Raw genomic sequence first — 16,595 nt, forward strand, 5'->3', positions numbered from 1 at the left:
GATTGGGATACAGTCTCAGTGTGGATTGGGATACAGTCTCAGTGTGGATTGGGATACAGTCTCAGTGTGGATTGGGATACAGTCTCAGTGTGGATTGGGATACAGTCTCAGTGTGGATTGGGATACAGTCTCAGTGTGGATTGGGATTCAGGTCTCAGTGTGGATTGGGTTTCAGGTCTCAGTGTAGATTGGGATTCAGGTCTCAGTGTGGATTGGGATACAGGTCTCAGTGTGGATTGGGATACAGGTCTCAGTGTGGATTGACATACAGTCTCAGTGTGGATTGTGATACAGTCTCAGTGTGGATTGTGATACAGGTATCAGTGTGGATTGGGATACAGTCTCAGTGTGGATTGGGATTCAGGTCTCAGTGTGGATTGGGATTCAGGTCTCAGTGTGGATTGGGATACAGGTCTCAGTGTGGATTGTGATACAGTCTCAGTGTGGATTGTGATACAGTCTCAGTGTGGATTGTGATACAGGTATCAGTGTGGATTGTGATACAGGTCTCAGTGTGGATTGGGATTCAGGTCTCAGTGTGGATTGGGATACAGGTCTCAGTGTGGATTGGGATACAGGTCTCAGTGTGGATTGGGATACAGGCCTCAGTGTGGATTGTGATACAGGTATCAGTGTGGATTGTGATACAGGTCTCAGTGTGGATTGGGATTCAGGTCTCAGTGTGGATTGGGATACAGTCTCAGTGTGGATTGGGATACAGGTCTCAGTGTGGATTGGGATACAGTCTCAGTGTGGATTGGGATTCAGGTCTCAGTGTGGATTGGGATACAGTCTCAGTGTGGATTGGGATACAGGTCTCAGTGTGGATTGTGATACAGGTATCAGTGTGGATTGTGATACATGTCTCAGTGTGGGTTGTGATACAGGTCTCAGTGTGGATTGTGATACAGTTTCAGTGTGGATTGGTATATAGTCTCAGTGTGGATTGGGATACAGTCTCAGTGTGGATTGGGATTCAGGTCTCAGTGTGGATTGGGATACAGTCTCAGTGTGGATTGGGATTCAGGTCTCAGTGTGGATTGGGATACAGGTCTCAGTGTGGATTGACATACAGTCTCAGTGTGGATTGTGATACAGGTATCGCTGTGGATTGTGACACAGGTCTCAGTGTGGATTGGGATTCAGGTCTCAGTGTGGATTGGGATACAGTCTCAGTGTGGATTGGGATTCAGGTCTCAGTGTGGATTGGGATGCAGTCTCAGTGTGGATTGGGATTCAGGTCTCAGTGTGGATTGGGATACAGTCTCAGTGTGGATTGGGATTCAGGTCTCAGTGTGGATTGGGATACAGTCTCAGTGTGGATTGGGATTCAGGTTTCAGTGTGCATCGGGATACAGTCTCAGTGTGGATTGGTATATAGTCTCAGTGTGGATTGGGATACAGTCTCAGTGTGGATTGTGATACAGGTATCAGTGTGGATTGTGATACAGGTCTCAGTGTGGATTGGGATACAGTCTCAGTGTGGATTGGGATTCAGGTCTCAGTGTGGATTGGGATACAGTCTCAGTGTGGATTGGGATACAGGTCTCAGTGTGGATTGGGATACAGTCTCAGTGTGGATTGGGATACAGGTCTCAGTGTGGATTGGGATCCAGTCTCAGTGTGGATTGGGATTCAGGTCTCAGTGTGGATTGGGATACAGTCTCAGTGTGGATTGGGATTCAGGTCTCAGTGTGGATTGGGATACAGTCTCAGTGTGGATTGGGATACAGTCTCAGTGTGGATTGGTATATAGTCTCAGTGTGGATTGGGATTCAGGTATCAGTGTGGATTGGGTTTCAGGTCTCAGTGTAGATTGGGATTCAGGTCTCAGTGTGGATTGGGATACAGGTCTCAGTGTGGATTGGGATACAGGTCTCAGTGTGGATTGACATACAGTCTCAGTGTGGATTGTGATACAGTCTCAGTGTGGATTGTGATACAGGTATCAGTGTGGATTGGGATACAGTCTCAGTGTGGATTGGGATTCAGGTCTCAGTGTGGATTGGGATTCAGGTCTCAGTGTGGATTGGGATACAGGTCTCAGTGTGGATTGTGATACAGTCTCAGTGTGGATTGTGATACAGTCTCAGTGTTGATTGTGATACAGGTATCAGTGTGGATTGTGATACAGGTCTCAGTGTGGATTGGGATTCAGGTCTCAGTGTGGATTGGGATACAGGTCTCAGTGTGGATTGGGATACAGGTCTCAGTGTGGATTGGGATACAGGCCTCAGTGTGGATTGTGATACAGGTATCAGTGTGGATTGTGATACAGGTCTCAGTGTGGATTGGGATTCAGGTCTCAGTGTGGATTGGGATACAGTCTCAGTGTGGATTGGGATACAGGTCTCAGTGTGGATTGGGATACAGTCTCAGTGTGGATTGGGATTCAGGTCTCAGTGTGGATTGGGATACAGTCTCAGTGTGGATTGGGATACAGGTCTCAGTGTGGATTGTGATACAGGTATCAGTGTGGATTGTGATACATGTCTCAGTGTGGGTTGTGATACAGGTCTCAGTGTGGATTGTGATACAGTTTCAGTGTGGATTGGTATATAGTCTCAGTGTGGATTGGGATACAGTCTCAGTGTGGATTGGGATTCAGGTCTCAGTGTGGATTGGGATACAGTCTCAGTGTGGATTGGGATTCAGGTCTCAGTGTGGATTGGGATACAGGTCTCAGTGTGGATTGACATACAGTCTCAGTGTGGATTGTGATACAGGTATCGCTGTGGATTGTGACACAGGTCTCAGTGTGGATTGGGATTCAGGTCTCAGTGTGGATTGGGATACAGTCTCAGTGTGGATTGGGATTCAGGTCTCAGTGTGGATTGGGATACAGTCTCAGTGTGGATTGGGATTCAGGTCTCAGTGTGGATTGGGATACAGTCTCAGTGTGGATTGGGATTCAGGTCTCAGTGTGGATTGGGATACAGTCTCAGTGTGGATTGGGATTCAGGTCTCAGTGTGCATCGGGATACAGTCTCAGTGTGGATTGGTATATAGTCTCAGTGTGGATTGGGATACAGTCTCAGTGTGGATTGTGATACAGGTATCAGTGTGGATTGTGATACAGGTCTCAGTGTGGATTGGGATACAGTCTCAGTGTGGATTGGGATACAGTCTCAGTGTGGATTGACATACAGTCTCAGTCTGGATTGTGATACAGGTATCAGTGTGGATTGTGATACAGGTCTCAGTGTGGATTGGGGTACATTCTCAGTGTGGATTGGGATTCAGGTCTCAGTGTGGATTGGGATTCAGGTCTCATTGTGGATTGGGATACAGTCTCAGTGTGGATTGGGATTCAGGTCTCAGTGTGGATTGGGATACAGTCTCAGTGTGGATTGGGATACAGGTCTCAGTGTGGATTGGGATCCAGTCTCAGTGTGGATTGGGATTCAGGTCTCAGTGTGGATTGGGATACAGTCTCAGTGTGGATAGGGATTCAGGTCTCAGTGTGGATTGGGATACAGTCTCAGTGTGGATTCGGATACAGTCTCAGTGTGGATTGTGATACAGTCTCAGTGTGGATTGGTATATAGTCTCAGTGTGGATTGGTATATAGTCTCAGTGTGGATTGGGATACAGTCTCAGTGTGGATTGGGATTCAGGTCTCAGTGTGGATTGGGATACAGGTCTCAGTGTGGATTGACATACAGTCTCAGTGTGGATTGTGATACAGGTATCGCTGTGGATTGTGACACAGGTCTCAGTGTGGATTGGGATTCAGGTCTCAGTGTGGATTGGGATACAGTCTCAGTGTGGATTGGGATTCAGGTCTCAGTGTGGATTGGGATACAGTCTCAGTGTGGATTGGGATTCAGGTCTCAGTGTGGATTGGGATACAGTCTCAGTGTGGATTGGGATTCAGGTCTCAGTGTGGATTGGGATACAGTCTCAGTGTGGATTGGGATTCAGGTCTCAGTGTGCATCGGGATACAGTCTCAGTGTGGATTGGTATATAGTCTCAGTGTGGATTGGGATACAGTCTCAGTGTGGATTGTGATACAGGTATCAGTGTGGATTGTGATACAGGTCTCAGTGTGGATTGGGATACAGTCTCAGTGTGGATTGGGATACAGTCTCAGTGTGGATTGACATACAGTCTCAGTCTGGATTGTGATACAGGTATCAGTGTGGATTGTGATACAGGTCTCAGTGTGGATTGGGGTACATTCTCAGTGTGGATTGGGATTCAGGTCTCAGTGTGGATTGGGATTCAGGTCTCATTGTGGATTGGGATACAGTCTCAGTGTGGATTGGGATTCAGGTCTCATTGTGGATTGGGATACAGTCTCAGTGTGGATTGGGATACAGGTCTCAGTGTGGATTGGGATCCAGTCTCTGTGTGGATTGGGATTCAGGTCTCAGTGTGGATTGGGATACAGTCTCAGTGTGGATTGGGATTCAGGTCTCATTGTGGATTGGGATACAGTCTCAGTGTGGATTGGGATACAGGTCTCAGTGTGGATTGGGATCCAGTCTCAGTGTGGATTGGGATTCAGGTCTCAGTGTGGATTGGGATACAGTCTCAGTGTGGATTGGGATTCAGGTCTCAGTGTGGATTGGGATACAGTCTCAGTGTGGATTGGGATACAGTCTCAGTGTGGATTGGTATATAGTCTCAGTGTGGATTGGGATACAGTCTCAGTGTGGATTGGGATACAGTCTCAGTGTGGATTGGGATTCAGGTCTCAGTGTGGATTGGGATACAGTCTCAGTGTGGATTGGGATTCAGGTCTCAGTGTGGATTGGGATACGGGTCGCAGTGTGGATTGGTATATAGTCTCAGTGTGGATTGGGATACAGTCTCAGTGTGGATTGGGATACAGTCTCAGTGTGGATTGGGATTCAGGGCTCAGTGTGGATTGGGATTCAGATCTCAGTGTGGATTGGGATACAGTCTCAGTGTGGATTGGGATTCAGGTCTCAGTGTGGATTGGGATACAGTCTCAGTGTGGATTGGGATTCAGGTCTCAGTGTGGATTGGGATACAGTCTCAGTGTGGATTGGGATACAGTCTCAGTGTGGATTGGGATACAGTCTCAGTGTGGATTGGGATACAGTCTCAGTGTGGATTGGGATTCTGGTCTCAGTGTGGATTGGGATACAGTCTCAGTGTGGATTCGGATACAGTCTCAGTGTGGATTGGTATATAGTCTCAGGGTGGATTGGGATTCAGGTCTCAGGGTGGATTGGGATTCAGGTCTCAGTGTGGATTGGGATACAGTCTCAGTGTGGATTGGGATTCAGGTCTCAGTGTGGATTGGGATACAGTCTCAGTGTGGATTGGGATTCAGGTCTCAGTGTGGATTGGGATACAGTCTCAGTGTGGATTGGGATTCAGGTCTCAGTGTGGATTGGGATACAGTCTCAGTCTGGATTGGGATTCAGGTCTCAGTGTGGATTGGGATACGGGTCGCAGTGTGGATTGGTATATAGTCTCAGTGTGGATTGGGATACAGTCTCAGTGTGGATTGGGATACAGTCTCAGTGTGGATTGGGATTCAGGGCTCAGTGTGGATTGGGATTCAGATCTCAGTGTGGATTGGGATACAGTCTCAGTGTGGATTGGGATTCAGGTCTCAGTGTGGATTGGGATACAGTCTCAGTGTGGATTGGGATTCAGGTCTCAGTGTGGATTGGGATACAGTCTCAGTGTGGATTGGGATACAGTCTCAGTGTGGATTGGGATTCAGGTCTCAGTGTGGATTGACATATAGTCTCAGTGTGGATTGTGATACAGGTATCAGTGTGGATTGGGATACAGTCTCAGTGTGGATTGGGATTCAGGTCTCAGTGTGGATTGTGATACAGGTCTCAGTGTGGATTGACATACAGTCTCAGTGTGGATTGTGATACAGGTCTCAGTGTGGATTGGGATACAGTCTCAGTGTGGATTGGGATTCAGGTCTCAGTGTGGATCGGGATACAGTCTCAGTGTGGATTGGTATATAGTCTCAGTGTGGATTGTGATACAGGTATCAGTGTGGATTGTGATACAGGTCTCAGTGTGGATTGGGATACAGTCTCAGTGTGGATTGGGATACAGTCTCAGTGTGGATTGACATACAGTCTCAGTGTGGATCGTGTTACAGGTATCAGTGTGGATTGTGATACAGGTCTCAGTGTGGATTGGGATACATTCTCAGTGTGGATTGGGATTCAGGTCTCAGTGTGGATTGGGATTCAGGTCTCAGTGTGGATTGGGATACAGTCTCAGTGTGGATTGGGATTCAGGTCTCAGTGTGGATTGGAATACAGTCTCAGTGTGGATTGGGATACAGGTCTCAGTGTGGATTGGGATCCAGTCTCAGTGTGGATTGGGATTCAGGTCTCAGTGTGGATTGGGATACAGTCTCAGTGTGGATTGGTATATAGTCTCAGTGTGGATAGGGATACAGTCTCAGTGTGGATTGACATACAGTCTCAGTGTGGATTGTGATACAGGTATCAGTGTGGATTGGGATACAGTCTCAGTGTGGATTGGTATATAGTCTCAGGGTGGATTGGTATATAGTCTCAGTGTGGATAGGGATACAGTCTCAGTGTGGATTGACATACAGTCTCAGTGTGGATTGTGATACAGGTATCAGTGTGGATTGGGATACAGTCTCAGTGTGGATTGGGATTCAGGTCTCAGTGTGGATTGGGATACGGGTCGCAGTGTGGATTGGTATGTAGTCTCAGTGTGGATTGGGATACAGTCTCAGTGTGGATTGGGATACAGTCTCAGTGTGGATTGGGATTCAGGTCTCAGTGTGGATTGGGATTCAGATCTCAGTGTGGATTGGGATACAGTCTCAGTGTGGATTGGGATTCAGGTCTCAGTGTGGATTGGGATACAGTCTCAGTGTGGATTGGGATTCAGGTCTCAGTGTGGATTGGGATACAGTCTCAGTGTGGATTGTGATACCGGTATCAGTGTGAATTGTGATACATGTCTCAGTGTGGGTTGTGATACAGGTATCAGTGTGGATTGGTATATAGTCTCAGTGTGGATTGTGATACATGTCTCAGTGTGGGTTGTGATACAGGTATCAGTGTGGGTTGTGATACAGGTCTCAGTGTGGATTGTGATACAGGTCTCAGTGTGGATTGTGATACAGGTCTCAGTGTGGATTGACATACAGTCTCAGTGTGGATTTTGATACAGTCTCAGTGTGGATTGTGATACAGTCTCAGTGTGGATTGGGATTCAGGTCTCAGTGTGGATTGGTATATAGTCTCAGTGTGGATTGTGATACATGTCTCAGTGTGGGTTGTGATACAGGTATCAGTGTGGGTTGTGATACAGGTCTCAGTGTGGATTGTGATACAGGTCTCAGTGTGGATTGACATACAGTCTCAGTGTGGATTTTGATACAGTCTCAGTGTGGATTGTGATACAGGTATCAGTGTGGATTGGGATACAGTCTCAGTGTGGATTGGGATTCAGGTCTCAGTGTGGATTGGGATTCAGGTCTCAGTGTGGATTGGGATACAGGTCTCAGTGTGGATTGTGATACAGTCTCAGTGTGGATTGTGATACAGTCTCAGTGTGGATTGTGATACAGGTATCAGTGTGGATTGTGATACAGGTCTCAGTGTGGATTGGGATTCAGGTCTCAGTGTGGATTGGGATACAGGTCTCAGTGTGGATTGGGATACAGGTCTCAGTGTGAATTGGGATACAGGCCTCAGTGTGGATTGTGATACAGGTATCAGTGTGGATTGTGATACAGGTCTCAGTGTGGATTGGGATTCAGGTCTCAGTGTGGATTGGGATACAGTCTCAGTGTGGATTGGGATACAGGTCTCAGTGTGGATTGGGATACAGTCTCAGTGTGGATTGGGATTCAGGTCTCAGTGTGGATTGGGATACAGTCTCAGTGTGGATTGGGATACAGGTCTCAGTGTGGATTGTGATACAGGTATCAGTGTGGATTGTGATACAGTTTCAGTGTGGATTGGTATATAGTCTCAGTGTGGATTGGGATACAGTCTCAGTGTGGATTGGGATTCAGGTCTCAGTGTGGATTGGGATACAGTCTCAGTGTGGATTGGGATTCAGGTCTCAGTGTGGATTGGGATACAGGTCTCAGTGTGGATTGACATGCAGTCTCAGTGTGGATTGTGATACAGGTATCGCTGTGGATTGTGATACAGGTCTCAGTGTGGATTGGGATTCAGGTCTCAGTGTGGATTGGGATACAGTCTCAGTGTGGATTGGGATTCAGGTCTCAGTGTGGATTGGGATACAGTCTCAGTGTGGATTGTGATACAGGTCTCAGTGTGGATTGACATACAGTCTCAGTGTGGATTGTGATACAGGTATCAGTGTGGATTGTGATACAGGTCTCAGTGTGGATTGGGATTCAGGTCTCAGTGTGGATTGGGATACAGTCTCAGTGTGGATTGGGATTCAGGTCTCAGTGTGGATTGGGATACAGTCTCAGTGTGGATTGGGATTCAGGTCTCAGTGTGCATCGGGATACAGTCTCAGTGTGGATTGGTATATAGTCTCAGTGTGGATTGGGATACAGTCTCAGTGTGGATTGTGATACAGGTATCAGTGTGGATTGTGATACAGGTCTCAGTGTGGATTGGGATACATTCTCAGTGTGGATTGGGATTCAGGTCTCAGTGTGGATTGGGATTCAGGTCTCAGTGTGGATTGGGATACAGTCTCAGTTTGGATTGGGATTCAGGTCTCAGTGTGGATTGGGATACAGTCTCAGTGTGGATTGGGATACAGGTCTCAGTGTGGATTGGGATCCAGTCTCTGTGTGGATTGGGATTCAGGTCTCAGTGTGGATTGGGATACAGTCTCAGTGTGGATTGGGATTCAGGTCTCAGTGTGGATTGGGATACAGTCTCAGTGTGGATTGGGATACAGTCTCAGTGTGGATTGGTATATAGTCTCAGGGTGGATTGGGATATAGTCTCAGTGTGGATTGACATACAGTCTCAGTGTGGATTGTGATACAGGTCTCAGTGTGGATTGGGATCCAGTCTCAGTGTGGATTGGGATTCAGGTCTCAGTGTGGATTGGGATCCAGTCTCAGTGTGGATTGGGATTCAGGTCTCAGTGTGGATTGGGATACAGTCTCAGTGTAGATTGGGATTCAGGTCTCAGTGTGGATTGGGATACAGTCTCAGTGTGGATTGTGATACAGGTCTCAGTGTGGATTGACATACAGTCTCAGTGTGGATTGTGATACAGGTATCAGTGTGGATTGTGATACAGGTCTCAGTGTGGATTGGGATTCAGGTCTCAGTGTGGATTGGGATACAGTCTCAGTGTGGATTGGGATTCAGGTCTCAGTGTGGATTGGGATACAGTCTCAGTGTGGATTGGGATTCAGGTCTCAGTGTGCATCGGGATACAGTCTCAGTGTGGATTGGTATATAGTCTCAGTGTGGATTGGGATACAGTCTCAGTGTGGATTGTGATACAGGTATCAGTGTGGATTGTGATACAGGTCTCAGTGTGGATTGGGATACATTCTCAGTGTGGATTGGGATTCAGGTCTCAGTGTGGATTGGGATTCAGGTCTCAGTGTGGATTGGGATACAGTCTCAGTTTGGATTGGGATTCAGGTCTCAGTGTGGATTGGGATACAGTCTCAGTGTGGATTGGGATACAGGTCTCAGTGTGGATTGGGATCCAGTCTCAGTGTGGATTGGGATTCAGGTCTCAGTGTGGATTGGGATACAGTCTCAGTGTGGATTGGGATTCAGGTCTCAGTGTGGATTGGGATACAGTCTCAGTGTGGATTGGGATACAGTCTCAGTGTGGATTGTGATACAGGTCTCAGTGTGGATTGTGATACAGTCTCAGTGTGGATTGGGATACAGTCTCAGTGTGGATTGACATACAGTCTCATGTGGATTGTGATACAGGTATCAGTGTGGATTGGGATACAGTCTCAGTGTGGATTGGGATTCAGGTCTCAGTGTGGATTGGGATACGGGTCGCAGTGTGGATTGGTATATAGTCTCAGTGTGGATTGGGATACAGTCTCAGTGTGGATTGGGATACAGTCTCAGTGTGGATTGGGATTCAGGTCTCAGTGTGGATTGGGATTCAGATCTCAGTGTGGATTGGGATACAGTCTCAGTGTGGATTGGGATTCAGGTCTCAGTGTGGATTGGGATACAGTCGCAGTGTGGATTGGGATTCAGGTCTCAGTGTGGATTGGGATACAGTCTCAGTGTTGATTGGGATACAGTCTCAGTGTGGATTGGGATTCAGGTCTCAGTGTGGATTGGGATACAGTCTCAGTGTGGATTGGGATTCAGGTCTCAGTGTGGATTGGGATACAGTCTCAGTGTGGATTGGTATATAGTCTCAGTGTGGATTGGGATACAGTCTCAGTGTGGATTGGGATACAGTCTCAGTGTGGATTGGTATATAGTCTCAGTGTGGATTGGGATTCAGGTCTCAGTGTGGATTGGGATACAGTCTCAGTGTGGATTGGTATATAGTCTCAGTGTGGATTGGGATTCAGGTCTCAGTGTGGATTGGGATACAGTCTCAGTGTGGATTGGGATTCAGGTCTCAGTGTGGATTGGGATTCAGGTCTCAGTGTGGATTGTGATACAGTCTCAGTGTGGATTGGGGTACAGGTCTCAGTGTGGATTGGGATACAGTCTCAGTGTGGATTGGGATACGGGTCGCAGTGTGGATTGGTATATAGTCTCAGTGTTAATTGTGATACAGGTCTCAGTGTGGATTGTGATTCAGGTCTCAGTGTGGGTTGTGATACAGGTCTCAGTTTGGATTGTGATTCGGGTCTCAATTTGGATTGTGATTCGGGTCTCAGTGCGAATTGGGTTACAGGTCTCAGTGTGGGTTGTGATATGGTCTCGGAGCAGATTTAAATAGAGGTAAACACACAGATAGGAAGCAAAAAAAAAACTAGAATGTCAGAGGTATGGACAGACAGACACATACAAACACAGGCAGACAAAGAGCCATATCGACAGGCAGACACAAAGGAAAACGGACAGGTCATTAGACAGAGACACGCACAGGCAGACAGACACAAAGACCCCCCGTCATCACCCCCTCATGTATCTCTGTCCCAATCTCCACCCTCCTCCACTCTCACCCTCAATTTTGCTCTCCCTTTCTCTCCTGCCCTCTCTCCGCCACCAGTCGCCCTTTTCCTCTCTCCCTTCTCTCTTCTCTTTCCCGCTTCTGCTCGCTCTCACCCTCTCCCAGCTCTCTCTCCCTGCTCTCCCACAATCTCTCGCCATCTGGTCTCCCCAGTCTCTTTCCTCCCACTCTCTTCCCCACTCTCACTCCACCATGCTCTTCCCTTGATTTCTTCCCACACTCTGTGACTCCCTCTCCCATCTCACCCTCACTCATAATGTCTGCCCCACGCTCCCTCCCACCCTCGTTCATTGGTGTCATTGCCTTCCCAGAAGGTTGACTGTCGTGGATCTCCTCCTCAGTCTGTCCTGTGCTGTTCTTACCCATTCTGCACAGGTCAACTGTAATCAGTACATTCTATCCATCATCCATTTTTTCTCTGCTACCCTCTCCTACGTTTTCCATTAATTTTTCCTTCCAATAATATTCTCTGTCTACCTTCTGCTCTAATGACGTGACTGAAATATTGCATCTTTCTCTATCTGATGTTATGAACTAATTTCCTCTTTTCTCCCATTTTCTGCCATTTCCAGCTCTTCCCCATTAGTCTTTCTGTCTGTGTAGGACATGTCTCCCATCCTCCGATATGTCCACGTCTCGAATGCATTCAGCTTATCAACAGTCTCTTTATTTGTTGTCCGTTTCTCCAAGACATACAACATAGATGACAAACTGTAACACCTCAGCATTCTTTCCCTAAGATTCGGGGTCAGTTTCTTTGATGTTAACAAGTCCTTCGTTCTGACAAATCCAGTCTTGGCTATCTCAATTCTCCTTTGGATCTCACAATCAGATCTCCCATCATCTCGGATAAGCTGCCCAAGGTATGTAAACCCTTTCACATGTTCAAGGACTTGTCCGTTTACTTCCATCTTCACTTTGGGTTTAGGTCTCTGCTTCTCACTATTGTCTTGGTTTCCTTTCCATTTATTCTGAATCCATATTCCAAACTCCTCGTATTCACTTTGTTCACAATTTCCTGTCGTGCCTCTTCTGACTCGACAATCATTGCAGTCTTATCCGCATTTCTCAAGTTGTTAATGCTTAACCCACCAATATTGAAACCTGGTCGATCTTCTATGTCCCTGTAAATAGCTTCAGTGTGCAGGATGGACAGTTATGGGGACATAACACAGTCCTAACACACTCCCCCTTTGATTGGGGAACTGTCTTGCCAGCTGCTATTATGCTCCATCACCACTGATTGCTTCCAATATAGATTCTGAATTTTCCTTTTATCATTTCTGTTAATTTCTAGTTTGCTTAAACACTCCATTATTTTCTGATGGTAGACTCTATCAAATGCCTTCTCACTCTATAAAACACAGGTTGTTTGTTTTTTTTTTGCTCTTCCAGGTAACATTTGATGACTACTCTCAAGTTAATGATGCGCTCTCATCAATTTCATTGGTCTGAATTCTAACTGACTTTTATCTCTCTCTGCTTCTATTGTCAGCTCACTTCTTCCCAAAATTATTCAAATCATTTTCATCACATGGCCCATGAGGTTTATCGTCCTGTGCTCTGTGCACTCTGGGGTTTTTGGTTTATTTGGGGGCTTAACAAACACTTTATGCAGAACATCCAGAAGTATGAACCCTGCCAGTATCCCAATGTTAACATTATTCAGGGCTTTCAGGCATTCTGTTGGTATGTTGTCGATTCCAGGTGCTTTCTTTGCCTTCATCTTTTTGATCACTGCACTGACTTCTGCCTCTATATCTCTGGTCCTCTGGTGGGACCAATTCACTTCTGTCTGCATCCTCATACATCTGACTTATGTACACTATCCATCGTTTTTCTACCCTCTCTTTTTTAGGAAGAGAATTTCACCTTCCTTGCTCCTTATACAGCCATGATTTGTGGCTGTTTTCTTCTAGTGTGTCAGTGCTTTAACATTCTCATGCAATGCTCTCATATTATGCCTGTTCTCCAGTTCTTCTATTTCCTTGCCACTGTCTTCATTACCACTTTTCATTGGTTTTCTCGCATCTGTAATTCTATTTGTGTCATAGTCGACATTGTTCATTTTCTGCCTCCTTTTCTCCATCATCACTAGTCTCGATGTTTTCTCCTCTCTTTCTTAGCGACCATCTCAGTTACTGTGTGCTTAATGCTCTGTTTAAACCTCCCCAATGCCTTTCTGTTGTTTCCTCCTCACTAAGATCTTGCACTGTCCCTTCCTTAAGTAAAGCTTCACACTTGTTAGTACTTCTTCATCACGGCTTCCTCCCTCAGTCTGTCTAAGTCGGTTTGATCCTTCATGGGGCCACTGTTCGGGATTTTCTGTCTGATCTTTATCTTCATTAGAAGCAGACATTTATCTGAACTGACGTCTGTACCTGGGGAAGTGAAGTCATTATTGAAGCTGTTCTTGTGTCTTTCACTGATCATCAGATAATCTATTTGATTTCTGTGAACATCTCATGGACTCTTCCAGGTGTACAGGCTTCTTGGGTGTTGTCTGAAGAGTGTATTCAGGATGACTGCCATGCACACGTGAAGTGCAATTGAAAATACAGAACCCAAACTGAAGTGTTATAAAAATTGATTTTTTCAGATATAAAGTGGACAGATTTGCTGGAGAATGGCTGCCAACCTGGCCCTGTATATTCAGACTGTCCCACTGTTAGTTCAAGACGAAAGGATACGTTCCAAGCTAAGAGGTGTCAATTACACCCATCCTGAACCCATCAAGAGACATTTTTGAATTGAACGGGTTCTTCTAAAGCAAAGAGGATGGAAAGTAGCCACATACTGGGCCATTGCTGGTCATCACAGGGAGGGGTCTCTGCATCTCCAAACAGACACATCATGTGAGAGACGTTTGACCTTAAAATGTAGCTCTCTGGAGAGAGAGGGAAATCAGAGCAAGCATCTGCAAAGCCTGTCCAGCTGAGAGCGATTCAGCAAAAACCAAATAAGGGGCCTTGCTCCGATTTCTGCAATTCAACTTGTTAAGCAGGGAACTGGAAGTGATCCCTGTCTCCAGACTGAAGTAACAACTACCGGAGAAATCTACAACTAACACAGGCCTGCAACTTTAAAAGAGAAATTGACCTTCGAGAAGATTCAACAGGTTTACCGTTAACCCCAAACACCTTTTTTTTTAATTCATTCATGGGATGTGGGCGTCGCTGGCCAGGCCAGCATTTATTGCCCATCCCTCATTGCCCTTGAGAATGTGGTGGTGAGCTGCCTTCTTGAACCGCTGCAGTCCATGTGGGGTAGGTACACCCACAGTGCTGTTAGGAAGGGACTTCCAGGATTTTGACCCAGTGACAGTGAAGGAACGGTGATATAGTTCCAAGTCAGGATGGTGTGTGACTTGGAGGGGAACTTGCAGGTGGTGATGTTCCCATGTATTTGCTGCTCTTGTCCTTCTAGTGGGTAGAGGTCACGGGTTTGGAAGGTGCTGGCTAAGGAGCCTTGGTGCATTGCTGCAGTGCATCTTGTAGATGGTACACACTGCTGCCACTGTGCGTCGGTGGTGGAGGGAGTGAATGTTTGTAGATGGGGTGCCAATCAAGCGGGCTGCTTTGTCCTGGATGGTGTCGAGCTTCTTGAGTGTTGTTGCAGCTGCACCCATCCAGGCAAGTGGAGAGTATTCCATCACACTCCTGACTTGTGTCTTGTAGATGGTGAACAGGCTTTGGAGAGTCAGGAGGTGAGTTACTCACCACAGGATTCCTAGCCTCTAACCTGCTGTTGTAGCCACGGTATTTATATGGCTACTCCAGTACGTGTGTGTGTGTGTGTGTGTGTGTGTGTGTGTGTGTGTGTGTGTGTGTGTGTGTGTGTGTGTGTGTGTGTGTGTGTGTGTGTGTGTGTGTGTGTGTGTGTGTGTGTGTGTGTGTGAATGTTTGTTTAGGTGCAGTTGTAACAATTTCAGGGATGTATATTGTTCAATAAATCATTAATCCTCAGTTTTAAACCTGTCGTTGTCTATTTATTTGACAAATAAAACATAAGGGGTTAAAAACCTAGTAACAAAAACACTTGCTGAGGTCACTTGGGGGTTGAACAGTGGGAAGCACCCATACACCTAACCACCCCTTACCATCCGGCTGTAAAAATAACCAAGTCGTTTTCCTTAGTGAACTGTGTCAGGTGTTCAGCTCTGCTGTTCTCTCTTCCTACTCTGGAAGCACCTACCTCATTTGCATGCCAACATTTGGGGTCAAATCACCATGTCTATCAAGATGTCTACACTCTTCCAATGTTTCAATGCTTTCCTCCCTTCTTCACCTTCCTAACTGTCTACCCCAATCTCTCACCTCTCCCTCTGATCCTCTCTATCTGTCCTCTCCCTCTGTCTGTCCCTCCCTCTCTTCTGCTCTCTCTCCCCATATCTCATTCTCCTCTCTCTCTCTCTCTCTCTTCTCCCCTCACACAATCCCCCTTTCTTTTCCTCTCTCCCTTTCCCGTTGCTTGTCTCCCTTCTTCTGCCCTCAGCCCGTCCATAATCAGTGTCTCCCTTCTGCCCCCCTTACCTTGTTCAGTGTCACCGCTGGCGAGCAGGGTGAGCCTGGGGTTCAGCGTGCCAATGAAGAGATTGTGACGGAGCAGAATGATGGAGAGCCAGAGCAGATGGGTGAAGAAGATCTTGGAGAAGATGCAGCTCCTGAAAGAGGGAATCACCTCCTCGGTCCCTTCTGAGTCTGTCGCGGGTGGGGACGAGAAACATGGAGTTAAACGGAGCAGGAATTGTCCATGAAAAAGTATTGTGGTACATGGATACTTCACTGAACTATTTTAACCAGAGCAGTCGACAGTCTATAGCCTCCCTTTACAGCACAGGAGGAGGCCATTTGACCCGTCCTGCCAGTGCTCGCTCTTCGAAAGTATCTATCTGATTAATCCCACTTTTCCCCTTCTTTCTCACTAGCCCTGCAAATGCTTTTCCCTTCAAGAATCTCTCCAATTCCCCCTTTAGAAAGTTACTATTGAATCTGCTTCCACTGCCCTTTCAGACACAGCGTTCCAGATCACAACAACTCACTTTGTTAAAAAACATTTCTCTTCTCATTTCCCCCTCTGGTCCCTCTGCCGATTATCTTCAAATTGTGTCCCTCTGGTTACCGACCCTCCAGCCACTGGAAACGATTTATTTTTCACATAAAAGCTGAACAATCGCATCCTTGATTTGAACTCCCTGTCTGTGTTAAGAAAGCCCAGGATCCTGAATGGAAAAGAGGAGGAGGAGGGGGGAGAATAGGAATTGTTGGGACTAGAGAGAAGGGGAAGGGGCAATTGGAAAGGAGAAGGCTGAGCAATGGAAAGCAGAAAGGATAAGGGAGATGGGGAGAAGGGGAGGGGGGACGGGTAGAAGCAGGAAGGTTAGAGAATAAAGGGAGAAATGAAGGCAGGGGAGAGGGAAGGGCAGAGGGAAAATGGGAAAGTGGAAAAGCATAAAGAGCGGATTTACAAAAAGGGGAAGGAGAGC

General features: G+C 46.6%; 1 protein-coding gene across 1 annotated transcript in view; it reads right to left on the bottom strand.

Annotated features, from left to right (window-relative positions):
- The window catches only part of LOC137345274 (equilibrative nucleobase transporter 1-like), a 250,735-nt gene that overhangs the window by 61,211 nt on the left and 172,929 nt on the right, over window positions 1-16,595 (bottom strand). The window contains exon 9 of the mRNA XM_068008750.1: window positions 15,643-15,810. Within this exon, the coding sequence (XP_067864851.1) occupies window positions 15,643-15,810 (168 nt within the window). The remainder of the gene's footprint in view (window positions 1-15,642; window positions 15,811-16,595) is intronic.

The sequence above is a fragment of the Heterodontus francisci genome, chromosome 28, assembly GCF_036365525.1.
Source record: "Heterodontus francisci isolate sHetFra1 chromosome 28, sHetFra1.hap1, whole genome shotgun sequence".
Classification (NCBI taxonomy): domain Eukaryota; kingdom Metazoa; phylum Chordata; class Chondrichthyes; order Heterodontiformes; family Heterodontidae; genus Heterodontus; species Heterodontus francisci.